Raw genomic sequence first — 15911 nt, forward strand, 5'->3', positions numbered from 1 at the left:
ACTGAACATGTTACAACTGTGTTTCTCACACCTTGGTTATAATTTGTTTTAAGGATGCTGGATCTTGGAATAGAAAAGTGAATATCGGGGTACTCGAATGGTGTGAGCAAGATTATGGAGGTTGGATGTGCACAGATATTGGTTAGAAATGATGAAGGGAATGTCGGTTACTCCACTGTAAGATAGATATGAAATCTACAGTCACGCACAAAAAAAAAAAACCTCTGTGGCCTTAGTCCGCAAGCAAACTATCCCGACTGAGTGACTGCTGCTTGCCGGCGAAGTTAGGGCCAACGTTAGTGGATAGAGGGTGTCACGTGGTCAGAGCAACGGATCCCCACGGCTGTTAATCTGTTTTCTAGACTGGAGCCGCTACTTTTCCATTCAAGTAGCTCCTGAATTATCCTGATGAGGCTGAGTGGACTCCATTCCAGACCCACTATTCAGAAAATCTGGTAGCGCCGGGAATCGAACCTGGGACCTCTGGATCTGTAGCCAGAAACTCTGACCACTAGATCACAGAGTTGGTCACAGTTACAGCCACTTTATTATTGACTGTCCCACGCGTGTGCGCACACACGCAAAGTAATACTCAAAGTAATGGCAACTGTAACTCCTTTTGCTTTGATTTCTGGAATGATTGGCTGAATAACTGCCTGGCCTCCTTTGGCAGTGGAGTACTTTCTGGTTACTTCCTCCCTCAAGTAATTGCTGAACCGATTTCATTGATTGCAGTGCATTAATTTGTGTGTTAAAATTAAGTACCACACCTGTGCAGGGCCTCCATGAGCAATCACCAAGCATGTTACATCTTTGTAATACCTGATGCTCTGAAAAGTTTAGCAATATGTTGCTTATGTAGAAGGGAAACACATTCAGGGACCATCAACTGGCAACTTGCTGAAAAGGTCATTTGGTGGTACTTTCTTGAAAGATAGTGTGGGATTGTCGATGTTCTAAATGACAACTACGTAGAACTGTAACAATTATGAAGCTACGTGGAATGTTCAAAAGTTGGCTGGCCCTCAAAAGGGCAGTCTGTTCCACCATGAGTGTGCTGGCAGAATTTGCTCCTTCGTAGTAGGCCAAGTCTTACGGCTGTTCAGCTGGCCTGTCTGGCTGGTGATGTAATGCTGCATGCGCCGGTAGAAACAGCTGCCTATGATGTGGTGCTGGAGTTGCGGCAGCTGCGTTAGTTGCCTGATTGCAGAGCGTGGTCGCTGGAGAGTTGCGGCAACTACGTCAGTTGCCTGGTCGCAGTGAAGAGCTGATGACTCTGATGACTGTTAGCTCTGAACTGAATGTGATCACTGACCATTGCGAGCTTTGGGCTCCGCCTTTTATACCATGCTTGATGAGCGGAGCGAAACTTGCAGTTGCGATTGTGAGCGCTGATGATCTAAATGTGGGCTGGACAGCAAGTGCTGAGCACTGGTAGCAATGTGATTGGTTAACGCACGTGATGATCTACAGGTGGATTGGACATCGAGCGCTGTATAAATATGAACGTCAGCAGCCATTTGCGGCAATGTGATATTGACCTAGGAGTGAGTGTTGTCTGTTAGACCGATGAAACAGCGTGTTAGAATGTGGGATGTTCCCACAATAGTAATTCTGAAAGCAGTCGATAAAATTGATTCATCAGTGTCTTGGGGGAGGAAGTAATCAATCAGAAATGGAAAAGGCACATTCTGATCAGAGAGTAGGCCATTGCCAGAAGGAAAGATGCAAACATTTAACAGTGAGGCATTTATGGTCAGTCATTCTAGAAATCAAAGCAAAAGGAGTTACGGTTTGTTTTTGTGGATGGTCCATCAACGCTATACAAAACTATGCCATAATGAACATCAATCCACACTACAGTTTGAAAAACAACAGTTTACTAGAAACCTAAAATGTTAGTTAAGAAAGTAAACAACTTTTAATTTTAACCAAATTCAGTAATGGTTTAGATCTAATTTTAACCAAGCTTAGCAGTATTTTAGAACAAAGGACTAAAAAGCAATACACTGCAGCAGCTATATATGTAATTTACCTGGCAATGACAAGGTCAGAAAGTTTTAGAAGAAAACTAAAATACATGACAAAGTAGCACACCATCAGTCTACAAAAACAAGAAGTTGAACCACCGAGACACCTGTGTGAATTAAACGATTAACCAGTGCAACAGGAGGCTGAAATATAATATTAGGAGTAATAATCTCAAGTATGTTAATTTTGTTTCCCAATCACATGATAAAAATAGAATCTAGTAACTTTCAAATGATGTAATGATCAAAGTCAATCTTCATTCCACCAACTGCTCCACAATCACCCTCACCTATCATCTGGGGCTGTTACAATAGGCCAGAAGTGGTCGCAGTACAAGGGACTTAGTCCCACTCCACTAGCAATAAAAAAGTCATTAACTCGTAATGATACACACTCAAAGATATTTCAGACAAAGCTTAATTTTATCTGTTGGTTCATACGGGAGTGGAATTTGATCCCTCATTACAAGGAAGGAACACAAGACTGAGGGTAGCTGAGAACGAGTGAATAATATTGAGATTCAAGGGAAAGGAACAGAAAGTTGGAGAAAATCGCATGAGGAACTTCTTAGTTTATACTGTTCACCAGATGTCATTAGCGTGATGAAATCAAGGGGGATCAGATGAGAAAGACATGTAGCATGTGTGAGGAAGATAAGAACTGCAGATTAGGTTTTAATCAAATAATCTGAATGTAAGACACCAGTAAGGGGGAGAATAATATTAATAGGTGTTAATGAAAGACGGTATGAGGGCATGGACTGGATTCAGTTGGTTCAGGGTTAGGATCCAGTGGCAGATTCTTGTGAACATGGTAATGAATCCTCATATTCCATAAAAGGCAGGAACTTCCTGACCAGCCAAGCAATTGTCACCTCAGAAAGGTCTGTGCTCAGTGGTATTATATGATTATAGAAAATAAGATGCTGGTATGTTTGTACCATTGTGTACAGCCAGAAAAAGAATGAGATTACATAAGGGGGAAAAAAATGAAAGGTCAGGTATCAGTTCTAACTGCCTGAAAACAAACACAAATATTACTGGCAATTTTAGTGAGAGTTTACAAAATAAATAAATACATGGTGCAGGCCATTTCTTGAGAAGTTTACAGCTGCTCAAGAAATCTCCTAATTCTTATGGAACCTGAATGCCCATTACTCATACTTATCAGTTAATTACTGTTTGCATGGGCTTGCCACTGGACACTGTCCTGGAGCACGTGAATAATCCATCCCACAATCTCACCACACCACAATTAAGGTAAATTCTTGTGTTATAATCCTGTTTTAGCTTGTGCCCCCTTGATGCTTTGAAACTAAGAGTTTGTGCTACTTGTCCCTCTGACTTCATCCTTAATTTAATTACCCTAACAATATCTGGTGAGAAGTTGAAGCTCTTCACTGTGTAATTTTCTTCAGTCTCTTGTTACTTCCCTTCTTTCAGGTTTAAATATTCTCCTCAGCACTTAGGTCTCAAAACTTCAATATGTGTTCATTCTTACCATATTGTAGGAGACCATGTTTTTCACCGAAACAAAACAGTAGATTTCCTGTACAAAATTTTAAAGAGGCCAGGGGTTGAAGCACCTCCCTATTTTCTTTGCATGAAGGAACAACAAATTATGCAACAAAAGATGTTGTTTCAGTTACTGCAGTAGAAAAATACATTTCAGTTCTGTTTAACAAATATCTTGTTCTTGACTGGTGACTTCTAGAACTCTACACAGTTCCATTTTTCTGCAAAAAGATGGCAGGGTATAAATTCCCTTGCTGGCTATGTAGGTATCACAAGAAAATTAAAAAAGAAGCAAAATTTATAGACTGGGAAATTCAGGATATAGCAATATTGTGTCATCACTGGGCCCAGATATCCCCAGTACAATGTGATGGAGTGGTGTAGGCTGGACTGGAATAATCTGGTCACAGCAATAGGGTGCAGCAGAGGCCAGAGGGGGATATCCCAGGCATAGCAATGTGGTGCAATATAGGTTAGATTGGGATATAAAAAAAATACAGTAAAACTTGGTTATAGCAACATCGGTTTCTGCGACACCTTGTCTATCGCGTCAAATATTCAATGGTACGAACTAATTCCTCATAAAGCAACTGTTTTTATACCTTGCTTAGTACGACATGCACAAATGCATCAACCTCGTATGTAACGTCATTTTCATTCCTGAATTTCTCTGATATGGTCATTGAACGTAATTTAGAAAGTGTGTATTGGGCAAGTAACAGGAAACAGATGAAGATAACTGATTACTGTACTCGTATCTAGGTACAGTAAGGCACAACAATTGATGTAATCTACTGTAATTTGGTGAGTAGGCCTACCTTTAATATACAGTATTAGTGCGGTGTGTATTGTCAGTGAAAAGCGCTGTAATATGTCTTTGATATTACACATTTGGGCAATTCCACGTTAATGTTACGTTAGTCTGTACTTAACTACGTATTTCACTAAAAAATGCAACATTTTAACTCGGTTTTTGGTAGATTTTTACGTGACTAACATAAGGCTACTGTGGAAGTGCCCATTTCGGTTACGACATTCGTTTATAACGACACTATTTTTAGGTCCCTTTGATGACGTTATAACCAAGTTCTACTGTACTTTTATTTCTCAACATAAACTCCCAGTACATTCAGGCACTTGTCCCATCATTTCACAAGCCCGTGAAAACCAGCCGCATAAAATTCTCTGGGGTGCTGTCGGACCCAGGCGTGTTCACATGGCATGGCCAAAAAATAAAAGTTTAAGGTGACACCATCCTCCAGGAAAATGAGGCTCAGTCTTCTGGGATCACGAAGGCATACTGCTCACCGCATTCTGGCCTCAAGGTGACGCAGGATGTTTCTACTGCACTGACGCATGCTTTGTCTCGGGCTGGTAATGGTGAACCCAAGACTCATCACCTGTGACAATGTGGGCTAGCATATCGTGTCCTTCATCGTGGTAGTGATTGAGATACTGTAATGCCAGACCCATTTTTTTTATTTTTATTATTATTATTGGAGGGGGTGGGTTTCTCCATGCACCGCGACTAATAGTCTATTGTACGTCCCCCTTTGATATTCTACCAGTCGCCATACCCTGCCGTTACTGGTGCTTGCTATCAGCCCCGTTCAGCCAGCGAGGCTGGCAGTGGTACCCGATAACTTCCCCATCTACTGGAGGCATTGGAAACTACTTGGGTGGGAAACTTTGCCTAATTTTGCTCAGAGGTCTCCTAGAGACATGAGGATCTTTTACGTGCTGTAAATCTATGACATGGAACCCACGGCTTAAAGTCCCTCCCGGAGGACTTGTTCCCTGAATTTTTCCGCCCTTAAAAATTCCACGACCTCCGCTGGGTTTGAACCCGCATAACTTGAGTCATGAGGTGGGAACGTTACTCCTGGACTACGGAGGCCACTATGCCAGATCCATTCTTTGCATTTTGTGTTGGGTCAGCATGTGCGGCACCCATCGTGCACAGACTTCGGGAAAACATAACCTGTCATGCATTATGAGGTAGGCTATGCCATGTGAACATGCCTGGTTCCGACAGCAGCCCAAAGAATTTTATGCTGCTGGTTTTCAGGGGTTTGTGAAACGATGGGACAAGTGCCTCAATGTACAGGGAGATTATGGTGAGAAATAAAAGCATTTTTCAAATCAGTACTCTCATTTGTTTAAGTTCTATATCCATTTGTAACATGCTTATTGACTTACCCTCGTATATTGGATGAGGTCTATTCTGGTCACAGAAGTAAATGGATTAAAGATTTACAGTTATGAAACAAATAACAAGTGCTGTTTCTTTTGCCAGATGAGAGAACCTGGATAACTCATAGTGATGGCAGGAACAAAGTTAAAGCATGAGCTGGGGCAACATTTGGTTAAGAAGAAGGTGACCTGCACTGGTCCATGTGTCCAACTTGCAATCAAGACTGTTGCAATTATCTTAGTGTATTATACATTGTCTATTGGACTCACCTTCTATCAGCGTCGATTTCTTCAGGTAAGCATGCTTTGCAGCAACATCCATGTCTCAATGAATATTGCCAGTATCCAGAAGAGGCACAAACAATTCCTCTATCACAAAATGGTCCAGTTGTACATTTTTCTTCTACTTTTTGTCATGTTTGAAATCCCAGTTAACAGTCAAGAAGTTCCACCATCTGAGTAAGAGAAATGTACAGTTTAATTGCATCTACTGCCTTGTGAGAGACATACCACTGTCTATNAAAATGACCTGTGTTGCTGTTAGAAGCTGGTAGCTGAGGCATGGGAATAGTTTGGGAACACAGAGTAAGGGGAACATTGCTGTTGGAAGCTGTTACCAGACAACGACTGGTGAAGACACAGCAGACTGAGAAGACTCTGTGCATGCTGTACTGAACTGCAGTGCACGTGAATAAGTGACAGCACTATAGTTACTTGTAGTTGTGTTCTGTAAGAGTTAAATAAATCCAAATACCAGTCCAAACCTCCATCCATAGTAACCCCCCGAAAACACACATATTCATGAGTCCACTTGATTATACCTTGCAACATGACCAAAGCTTGCAGTTAAGGATGGTCAGTACTCAATGATAGTCAAGGGGAGCAGGTTGAGGTATGCTACTGTATATAGTAGCTCCAGAAAGATAAGGAGAAAAGGCTGAAACATACCACTATATTATCTGCACTAAGAACTGGTTGAGGCATACTACTGTACATTATTTGTTCCAAACAGATGTTGAGAGCAGACTGAAGTATTAATGCATCATCTTCAAAAAGCAAGGAGAACAGGTCCAATTATACTATTCCAACAGTATAGCTGGGATAGCCTGGTTGGTATGATGACAGGCTCTGGGCTGGATGGCCAAGTTAGGGCAACAGACGTGTCTCTTCTCCACCACAGAGTGCAAACCGGTTCTGGGGCAGGGTCCTACACTTTAACCCCTCAAGCGTGTGTGACGCACCATATGCATCCGCTCAGTTACATGCATCTAGTGTGAATTAAAGCAGGGGTATTTAAATCCCTCCTGGTGCTTTATTTTCGCAAGCACTCAAGGTTTTGTGCAGACATTTCCCTAAGTATTTTTAAATAACGAAATCGCTATTTGAAAAATTCCAAAAAATTATATTATATTTACAATTGTTTACAGTTCATTATTATAAATATCTGTTTACATTTTGTCAAGCTATTTATTTTTCCCAGCTCTCCATATCCAGTGTCTAGTAGTTAACCTTGGTGTGGTATTGCTCAAAACAGGGGTCTACGCAGAGAGACGGTGTCCCTGGGCAGTTTTTACACCTGTATCAGGTTTCTTTTCTCTTTTCGTTTTGTATACACACCACACACCTTCTTCTTCCAACTTTATAAGTTTCAGTTTCGGGATTTTCTTGAATGAAATGCTGACCCATCAACCTCGTATATTCCATGTCAGTATCTGAAGGACTCGCTTTGCGCTTTTCTAAATTCTGTCCACGGGACTTTGCTATGATCTTATTCACTAAGTTTATTCTGAATAACCGATAATCTTTCTTGTTACCAGCCTTGCAGTACAGAATGTAAGCATTCAACACTGCTGTATTTACTAAGTGGTTGAATAATTTCTTGTAGCACGCTTTTTGCCTTTTCCTTTCTAGCAAGAATGTTTCTAGTAGCTGATCTTTCAAGTCTACACCTCCCATATATTTATTATACTCTATTACACACATGGTTTATTTACAAATTCTAACCCACCCTTTCGACTTACAGGTTGTATTTCGTCTGAATGTTTAGGAGTCAGCACTGAGACATCACGCTTATCCTTCCACTTCAATGCCACCAATTTCCCACACTTTGCACTAACTACTTCTCCTTCTTCAGTTTCTTTTTTAGATCTATTGGCATAACTTTGCACGTGATTTTCACTGTTCCAACAGCATCTGTTGTCCTCTGAACTAATCTCTGGAAAAGATCGGACTGCTATAACAATTGTCCATATAAACACATCTGCCCGAGTCTAATAGTTTCTCGCACAAACTTAGAACCACTTTTGTTGAGAAATGATCTGTGTCTTTGGTGATTTCACAGCCTGATTTTATCCCTGATCCACTGTAAATTACAAAATTCCACAAATATCCTGCGGAATCACAAAGTTCAAATATTTTAATCCCATACCGGGAAGCGTTCATAGGAATATACTGTTTCCATGAAAGTCTACCTTTCCACAATAACAAAGATTCATCGACACTTACTTCTTTGCTCGGTATGTACACTTTCTGGAATTATTTTTCAAATATGCACTTACCGGAAGAATTTTGTACAATTTAGGATCTATTTTTGCCATTTTCTTATTGGTATTATCTACAAAATGGAGAAATCTGGTCAGCAATGGAAACCTTTCTTCGCTCATTACAGTGGGAAAAAATGGTGTTTCTAACTTATGTTTCCTACTAAAATACATCCTGAGGTTTGGTTTCTGAATTATTCCCATTAGCATAAGCAAACCTAGGAATATCCTAATTTCATTCAAAGTTGTGGGAACCCACTTTTGAAATCGCGATTTTATTTGCGTCAGGGGCAAGAAACTCTCTCGCCAGGCAAGTTACGTGACCAAATGCCTTGGGGCTCCGATAAGAGTGTGTCGCAAGGCAGAAAAGGAATAACAAATTCATATATGTTGACACAGGCGTCAGGCAACTTCGACCCCTAGGTTCGTAACATGGTAAATCAGACACAGCTTCTTTGTCGCCAGTAAGCCAAGCCAGTAAGAAAAAATACACACACAGATAACAAGCATTCAATGAAAGTTAGCTAACAAATTATCTCTCTGAAGGCAAGTCGGAGTGTGAGTTGGAATAATTCTTTCGTAAGCAGCAGACACCAGATGCTTTGTCCCAAGCAAAGGGAGTAAAAAAAAATACCACACACAAACAGATAGCGAGGAATGAAAGAAGTCAGTATTAGCTCACGTATACATTCACTGGAAGTACATACATCAGAGCGTAGGTGTTAAGAATTCTTAGTGAAAAATTTGGGCGCAACATATGCGGCACGCACACTTACAGCACGGGTTTGAGCGGACGCAGACGGTGCGTCGCACACGCTTAGGGATTTAAATGGCTCCACTTAAAGTCACGCTCAAGGGGTTAATAAAAGTGTAAGATTAATAAAGGGCTAATCCAAGGGGAAGCACAATAGATCATTGAAGGTCACAGTGCGGGGGCCAGTTTTTATGGCCCAACCCTTACATACATACCTATTTATGGAAATCTATTGAGAATTTTAGGCTTTCATGTGAAATGGTACTTATTGCCATCTAGTTTGGATTATCATTATAGTTGCTCAAATTTTACCTTGGACCATAAATGTCAAATTTAACCAAAAGCTCTTCAACCACATGGATACAAAGTTATGGATGGACATGGCCAGTTATTATCGGGGGACAAAAAGGTTTGTTATCGCTCTTCCCTTATGAGAGAAATAATATTTGCTTGAGGGCAGAGGACATGGATTCAAAGCTACCCAAAATGCCAGAAATTAATAAGAAAGGTACGTTTTCTCACTAAATTTTACCAGAGAAGAAACAGCAGATTAGCCACACAATTTTAATATTAATTCCATTTTATTAACAGGGTGGAAAAAAGTTCCTATATACCAGAATAAAAAATACCCTGGGCGAGAAATTTGCTCATTTTTATTAATAAAAGGAAGAGTTGGAAAGATCTGCATATAGATAAGAGCTGGTCCCTGTCAAGCTCAGAAAATAATGAGCCACTTCAAGGACATGCTGAAACTTCATATTATCTTCGCGCTGTTATGATATAGGGAGAATAATGATAGGATGGACAAGCAAAGGAGGTGGGAAAGGCATGTGTGTGAAGGAGGAGAATGGATAGACGAATGGAAAAATTGGGGCGAGGAAATTGTTTTAATCTGAACAAATGGGAGAAAGGAAAAGGAAGGGGAATGATGATAGGATGGACAGAGGGGAAGGGAAACAAATAAGAGAGAAAGGAGGAAAATACAAACAAAAATGACAATGGAAAGGTAGAAAGAATTGAATCTGTCTGTTATATTTGACAGTTCAGGTGACAGTAGCAGTACAACAGGAAAAAAATTCTAAATGCTGTTATGAAAATTTTAAGTGCCATGATGACCTGGCTCCCAGAATTTATGTAGGTCTGTTTATTAATATCTTAAATAAGTTGTTTTATGGATGATATTCTAAGCCATGACAGAGAATTATACCACAGGCAAAATATCTACACTGAAAGAACAAAGGATTACTTTCTGAGCACATGTGCTCCAGATACTGCAGAGAAATGCCACCTGTAATTTTCAAATGGAATAAATACCCTTTGCCATGTTCAACATGATAGAACACATTAAAAATAAATTTTCCCTCCTGCATAACACTAAAATGTCAGTAATCATCTGGCTTTACCCTGGCAGTTTGTAGCTAATCTTGTTTCCATTTTTGGGTGATATCATGTTGTAGTGGACTGTTCTACTGATGTTGGAATCATTATGTAAGGAACTTCATAGTCTAAATATGGTGATTATGTATGGCACTTTAATGAATATTTCATGATGAAGCAACATGGGACATAAAGAACAAAGACTGTTTTGAAGTTCAGTAACTAAGTCTCATATCACCACCTCTTCATAACTTAGATTAGTGAAGCCAGGAAAACTTGTGCACTTATTTCTATTATAGAAGACTATGCAGCCACATGTAACAGTTTTAAAAAGTGTATCTTACATTTCAGGAATTCAACTTCCCCCTGTCTGTGGTGCTGTGTCACTTAGTACTAAAGTTTGTTATTGCATCCCTGTGTCGCACAGTGTGGAAATGCTGTACATCAAAGCAAAGAGTTGTCCTAAACTGGGGAAACTTCTTGAAGAAAGTGGCACCTACAGGAATTTCTAGTGGACTTGATGTTGGATTGTCTAACTGGGGACTGGAACTTATACCTGTATCTTTGTGAGTGTATCTCTTTTTCCTGCATGTTTATGAACTGCATATGTTAGTAAGAGAAAATATAACAGTCATTCTGTTTCAGTATTGCAACTTCTGAGGTAATCAACAAAAATGTAAAGTTGTCCCTGTGCTTAATTAAGCATGTGCCACAAAGACATACATACATACATATACATTTGCGTTTCAGATTATTCACAAATGTGCACAGGCACAGAATATAAAACATGTCAACAAGCCAACAAGACATTGGAAACTTGTACATTCACAAACAAAATCACTAGCATATATAATCCATACTTGTCAAAAAAACACATAAAATTGTTAAAAGGAAATACAGATTGCAGAAAATACACATACAATAGTTAAAAAGCAATACAAATTGCAACAAGTACACATACAATAGTTAAAAAGCAATACAAATTGCAGCAAGAATATATAAGCACAGCCAAGGACATAGAGTTAAATGAAGTGTACACTGTCAGACACCTCTTGACAGGTCTTGACAGAAAAGCAAGAATTCCTCAACAGTATAAGAAGGGTTTTGAAGCAATACATCCTTTAGTTTCTCAATAAACTGTTTTTTATCATGTACCAACTCAATTAAAAAATCAGGCAAACTATTAAAAACTTTTACACTCATACAATAGACCCCTTTTTGCCTCTTTGTTAGATGCGATTGAGGAACATGAAGGTTTCTAACTTGTCTTGTTGATTTACCATGAATTGTATGATTAAAAGTATAATGCCCCAGATTGTTTACCATTAGTATCATTAAAGATAAAATATATTGAGAAGCCAATGTCAAAATTTTTAATTTTTTAAAAACTGTTCTACATGATTCTCTGGGTTTCATTCCCAACATTATCCTGATTGCCCTTTTTTGTAAAAGACACATGGGGCAGTGGAGATACAGCTCCACCATTCTTGACCTTGGCACTAGATGGAGGTGAGTGATCAGCTTCACACCCCAGCTGCTTTACCCCCAGGGAAAGAGCCCCTGGTACCCACTGGATAGGAAGCTGGGTGACCCACAGAACCAGTCTGGGTGCTGTGGAGAAGAGCAAAATCTTTCTCCTACCAGGAATTGAACCCCAGCCATCCAACTTACAGTCTGCTGCTATACTGACTGAGCTCTCCTGACACCTCCGATGTAATCAGTGAAGATAATAACTCGCCATCCTATGAGCTCACACAGTTCACTTGAGGAATTATCATAGACACAGTAATGTGGAGGTTGCAGGTCTGAATTGCACCAACATGATCAATGTTTGTGTGCATTTCTGATCAGCACCTACCACTCTTCTCATTATATTTAAGGTGCTATGTATGCCATATACTCATAAATGAAACTGTTCTCATTCTGAAGATGTGTATGGAACATGTAATATTTTAATACGAATAAAACAATCATGGTACAATAACAATAAAAATAAACCAGCCCCCTGCCCTTTTTCAAGTGGGCAGAACCTGGTCAGCTTCGGAAATCAAAGTTAAATGTTTTTTGAGAAGAAAAGAAATATAACTCTGATAAGTGATAACCCTTTAAATTAAAAAAAAACAAACAAACAGAAGTAGGATTTGTTTCATTCTGATCCGTCACACTAACAATATTCGAAAAACATATTGTAATAGTGGTTTCCGATTGTATTGATATCCTTCTGAAGATGGTCTATAGGACCAAAACATGTAAAGGATAAAAGATTAAAAAGAAAAAACTTCATCAGTCACACTGGACGGAATTAATTAACCTTTTGTAAACAAAAGTAGATTGAAGATGACAGCACAGTAGGCACAGTTTGATTAGGGGCCAGATAGCCATGATTTGAGGCTCTCACAGTGGTGGTTGTGAAGCATTCTATCTTCTGGGATATAACACTGTGTAGTCCATTGAAGATTAGCTGATGTTTTTGAGGAAAGTGTTGCCTCCATCTTCAGGGTCAAAGTACAAGCCAAGGAAGAAACCATCATGATGTAGGTAACAAGAGATTACATGGCATTATATACCAGAAGATGGGGCTCTTCATGAGGTTATTCATACTCACCTCTGTCCAGCCAGGCCAGTGTTTCTCAGTCTGAGTTCACTACTCAAAATGGAATCATGAGTGATATTCCAATGGATCATGGAACTTTTAGCAAAAGAATAACCTGAAATAAAAATGCAGCAAGTCATTAGGAAACTGAGGGCGTGAGGGAGGCATCTGATAAGGACTGCATGTCCACAGTCACAATAAAGGAGTTCTAATTCTGACACCCTTAGTCTCAAGTTCTAGCAAACGTGTAACTATCATCATAACATTAACATGAAGTTGTGAAAAGTATTTATGTTATCAAGCTCTAATTGATATTAAAATACTTACTTATCAGTGAAGTCTAATTTAGAGAACATAGGAGTTCTTTTTAAAGACTTCCATAAAAGTGGCTATAAATGCAGTGTACATAAATAAGGTTAGGTTGAACTTTTATTAACATTTAACAATGCAGTGTAGTTTAGAATGAACTTTGATTAATATTGAACGATTTAAATTATTTATGTGAAATAAGGAATATTATATACCAGAGCAAGATCTCTCATAAACACTGACAGGAAACAAAAGCACGTACATATGTTCGAAACTTTCGAAGTTGCTGTGGTAATTGCGTCTATCTCGCAGCTATTCTGTTTACCTTAACTATTCTTTTCTCACAATACCAGTCATGACAGCGTCTCTCCGAAATCTCTTCCCACCTAGTTACATAAACTCACCTTCGATATAAATGTGTGGTGTCATAGTTTTCGATATGATACATACCATACGATTTACTCGCAAGTACTCATGTCTTCTCCATAATGTTTTGACGTACGTTTTGTAGCAACATACCATACTGGGCTTTATTATAATAACGAAGTTAAATAACGTTTCATTGGTATTTGGACAAATTTTGTAATGAGTCCATATAAACATAACAGAAAATAGGCCATGAGAGAAATTTGGCGGTAGATTACGTATATTGGTCACGTGCAAAAATGCGCAAGTGCATGGTAACTACGTCATACTGCTAATCATTTCTACCATTCCATGTAAATAAAAAAAATAAACAGCACGTAAAGTATGTATACCAAGCAGACTCGCAGAAGCGGTAACACAATAATGTAACATATTCGGGAGGTGCTCGATTCGAGTTTCAGCCGGGACGCCGACTATCATGAGTTTTTCGTAATTTTCTTCAGTTCTTTACAGAAAATGCCGGGATTTTCTTTCTCTGTGGCTCAAGAGCCCTTTGGACCTTGGCCGCCTTTTCAGTTTCTTAATCTTTACACACGGTCGGTAGCGTCGGTAGGACTTCATGGGCGCTACCTACACACACAAAAACGTACACAGACATCCATACCTCAAGTGGGTTTCGAACCTACGACCCCAGAGTTCGAGCGGCCGAAGACCACGCGGTGACTGTGATCGACAATGCGGGGATAGTACCGCAAATTAGGCTTCAATTACTTCATATATACGACATCTTTGTTAGGCCAGTCACCGTACGTTGTATGCTATAGCCTGTAGTGATAGTTACTGACAGCGTCGAAAAATAATAATAATGCTAATAATAATATATTTGAAGAAAGCAGTCTTCTGGGATTTGGCACCGTGTATATGTGGTGTTAACCGACGTTTCGGAGGAACGTATCGCCTCCATCTTCAGGGTAGAAGAAAAAATATATAAGAATCTGCAAGCAAAGAGACCGTGAGANAATAATATATTTATTCGAAGTTTTGAGCCTACATCAGTCTCTTTAATTAAGTGGGTGTATGAGCTATTGTAGCTTTGTATTGCTCTTTGAGATTTTGAGCCATCTGACCAGTTTTCACGAAACTGGATTATTCCAGAATGTACGAAACCAAGTACTTAAGTGTGTAATTTTCTGGTCATTAATAGTAATATGAGGTATGTATGAATCTGAGGCGAGAGTGAATTATTTTTACTGATATTAAATTACATTCTTTTGTGGCCCAATGGGGTTGTCTGTCTGTTGCATCTATAACCTTTATTAGGCATGGTCTAGGGAGAAGGTTTCCTCATCCCTGGGTGTGTGTACATGCTGAAAATTGATGTTTGTCAGATTATCAATTTTTGTTTTAAATTCGCATAGTGGGGGGTGGAGTCCAACTGGATCCACTTGGCATGACGGCCACTGATTGGCCTATTGTAGCCTGCCCCGGGTGATTATGATGATGGAGAATTTGGAGGAATGAAGATTGCCAGGGGAAACCGAAGTACTTGGAGAAAACCCGCCCCAGCGCCATTTTGTCAACCACAAATCCCACTTGACCAGACCCGGGATCGAACCCGGGCCGCCGCGGTGGGAAGCCAGCGACTAACCGCTTGACCTATATGGCATGGCCGTCAGATTATCAAAGTATGAATTGTTTTTGCTAGGCTCCTGTTCTAGTTACTGTAGAAGTGTTAATTATCACAGTGCAAATCATTCCAGTTAGATGTACTTAATTATTTACTCATGGACCTGAGCCCTTCTGGAGGAGCCGCCAATTCAGCAGCTACTCAAGAATTTCCCAGCATTTTATGGAACCCGAAGAATCATTACCATGTTCACAAGAGCCCTCCACTGGTCCCTATCCTGAGCCAGATCCATTCAATCCATATCATCCCATCCTATCTCTCTAAGATACATTCTAATATTGTCCACCCACCTATGCCTTTGTCTTCCCTGTGGTTTCTTTCCTTCTGGCTTTCCCACCAATATCCTATACGCATTCCTTGTCTCGCTCGTTCATGCTACATGACCTGCTGACCTCATCCTCCTTGACTTGATCATTCTAATTATACTTGGAGAAGAGTACAAGTTATGAAGCTCCTCATTATGCAGTTTTCTCCAACCTCCTGTCACTTCATCTCTCTTCGGTCCAAATATTCTCCTCAACACCCTGTTCTCAAACACCCTCAGTCT

The 15911-nt window shown here is 39.7% G+C and overlaps 1 protein-coding gene and 1 long non-coding RNA gene across 11 annotated transcripts in view; one reads left to right on the top strand and one right to left on the bottom strand.

Annotated features, from left to right (window-relative positions):
- The window catches only part of LOC111870059 (solute carrier family 35 member C2), a 42843-nt gene that overhangs the window by 12926 nt on the left and 14006 nt on the right, over positions 1–15911 (top strand). For all 6 annotated transcript variants that reach the window (XM_033753662.1, XM_023862022.2, XM_023862023.2 and 3 more), the window contains exons 2-3: positions 5842–6033; positions 10761–10975. In XM_033753662.1, the coding sequence (XP_033609553.1) occupies positions 5869–6033; positions 10761–10975 (380 nt within the window). In that variant the 5' untranslated portion in view covers positions 5842–5868. The remainder of the gene's footprint in view (positions 1–5841; positions 6034–10760; positions 10976–15911) is intronic.
- On the bottom strand, positions 1621–13946 carry LOC111870061. Of its 5 annotated transcripts, none has more exons than XR_004513609.1 (4): positions 13762–13946; positions 13015–13117; positions 6009–6193; positions 1621–3766 (listed from the first exon to the last, which is right to left on the bottom strand). It is a non-coding gene; the product is annotated as an uncharacterized LOC111870061 (long non-coding RNA). The 5 variants fall into 5 exon arrangements; XR_004513610.1 differs by having other exon boundaries at positions 13716–13946; XR_002843787.2 differs by lacking the exon at positions 13762–13946 and adding an exon at positions 13637–13716.

Source organism: Cryptotermes secundus, unplaced genomic scaffold, assembly GCF_002891405.2.
Source record: "Cryptotermes secundus unplaced genomic scaffold, Csec_1.0 scaffold355, whole genome shotgun sequence".
Taxonomy (NCBI): Eukaryota; Metazoa; Arthropoda; class Insecta; order Blattodea; family Kalotermitidae; genus Cryptotermes; species Cryptotermes secundus.